The 1971-nt window shown below is 39.7% G+C and overlaps 1 protein-coding gene across 1 annotated transcript; it reads right to left on the bottom strand.

The window, feature by feature from the left end:
* Positions 1 to 351: 351 nt before the first annotated feature.
* Positions 352 to 1359, bottom strand: LOC116476226 (putative olfactory receptor 8G2). Its single transcript, XM_032165907.2, has one exon. It carries the CDS (start codon positions 1324 to 1326, stop codon positions 352 to 354), a length of 975 nt encoding a protein of 324 aa, XP_032021798.1. The 5' UTR covers positions 1327 to 1359.
* Positions 1360 to 1971: the final 612 nt, after the last annotated feature.

Here is a 1971-nt window from a genome sequence, read left to right as displayed (position 1 = left end):
AAATGTTATGACACAGTGCTTGCTATTTCATCAAATCTGAATGATATATGCCACTACTATCATCTTATTGTGATTATCATTGTTGTGCAGGTTGTTATTTTTATTATTAATGAAATAATAAAAATAGGGCTTCTTTAAACCTCAAGAGTTTTGATTTTATTTTTAGTATTTCTCCACACATACTCATTGGAATATAAGTTCAATGGAAGTAGACTGAAGGAATATTTTGGAGATGTGTTACATAAAAGAACATCACTATATTTTGATAAATTTGAACAATAAATCTAACATATTACACATCTAATCAAACTGAAGGCCTGTTTTGATATGACAACATGACAATAATTGGATTCACGAACATGCTTTGCTGTCCAGATTTTTCTTCAGGGCAAATTTGACATCCTTATTTCTTAGGCTATAGATTAGGGGGTTCAGCATGGGCACAACAGTAGTGTAAAACACAGAGGACACTTTCCCCTGGTCCATGGAGCTGACAGATGATGGCTGCAGGTACATGAATGCTGCAGATCCAAAGAAGACAGCAACAGCCGAGATGTGGGAGCTGCAAGTGCTAAAGGCTTTGGACTTGCCCTCAGTGGAGCGAATGCGGAGGATGCTGGCAATGATAAAGACGTAAGAAGCAAGGATGGTTAAGGCAGGTGTCAGGATGTTAAATGTACTCAAGACCAGAACCAGTAATTCATTGATGTAGGTGCTGGAGCAGGAGAGCTCCAAGAGAGGGAAGAGATCACAAAAATAATGGTTAATCACATTAGTCTTGCACAAAAAGAGTCTCAACATAAAGCCGGTGTGAATTGTAGATGCAAGGATGCCTAAAATGCAAACTCCCACTGTGAGCCAGAAGCAGAGGTGATAGGACATGATGACATTGTACAGCAAGGGGCTGCAGATGGCAACATAGCGGTCACACGCCATTACAGCCAACATGTGACACTCTGCAATAGCAAAAATGAGGAAGAAGTAAAGCTGAGTCATGCATTCAGGGTAGGAGATGATGTTCTTCTCTGTCACAAAGTTCACCAGCATTTTGGGGGTAATGACAGTGGAATGGCAGAGATCAATGAAGGACAGACCACTGAGGAAATAGTACATGGGGGTGTGCAGGTCAGAACTGAGCCCAATCAGTGTGATCATGCCCAGGTTGCCCACCACTGTGACCACATAGATTCCTAAGAACAGGAGGAAGAGGGGCAGCTGGAGCTCTGGCTGTTCTGAGAGCCCAGCCAGAATGAACTCAGTCACTGAAGAATGGTTTCCTGCTGACATTTTCCTTTGGTCAGTTTCTACAGAGGAAAGAAAAACCATGGTGTTTGTAGGGATTGAGTTGCTATTCTCCTTTTGGAGGAGGGTATCCCATGCTGAAGATTCGTGATGTAGATGACCTTTGGTTTGTATATAATAATTTAACTCTGAGTAAATTAGCTAAGTAATATTTTTGTTAATTAAATATTTTATAGCTTAATATCAAATAGTTGCTTTTTATATAAAAATATTTTGGCCATGATTATTATCTAAGTATTTTAACTGCTACTCTTTGGTTTGAACATTCCAATGATTTCAAGTCAACTTTTCTGAGTTGTTTTTCACACACTTACAAACTTACAAGGGCTAATGAAAATGATGGAAGCTGGCTGAGCTGCCACCGGGAGACAGCAGACCTGCATTCAGTACAGTGTCCTTTGTTAACGAGCAGAGAAGTTCTGCCAAGGGTAACAGAGGTGCATTATGGCTACATCTTTGGAGAATTTTAATGATAATCAGGAAATTTAGGTTTCTATTAAAAATGATCAGATTTTCGATATTATTATTAAAATGAAATGGTACCAGCAAGATTCATGGTGCAGATCTACCAGTGGAATTGTCCCACTGCAGCAGTGTTATGGCTCTTGGACCAAATATTACACCTCTGCCTTTGTTGGAGGAAAACAGTGGGAGTAGTGGTTAAATGAA

This window comes from Hylobates moloch, unplaced genomic scaffold, assembly GCF_009828535.3.
Source record: "Hylobates moloch isolate HMO894 unplaced genomic scaffold, HMol_V3 SCAFFOLD_11, whole genome shotgun sequence".
NCBI lineage: Eukaryota > Metazoa > Chordata > Mammalia > Primates > Hylobatidae > Hylobates > Hylobates moloch.
This window is presented reverse-complemented; position numbering and strand designations above follow the sequence as displayed.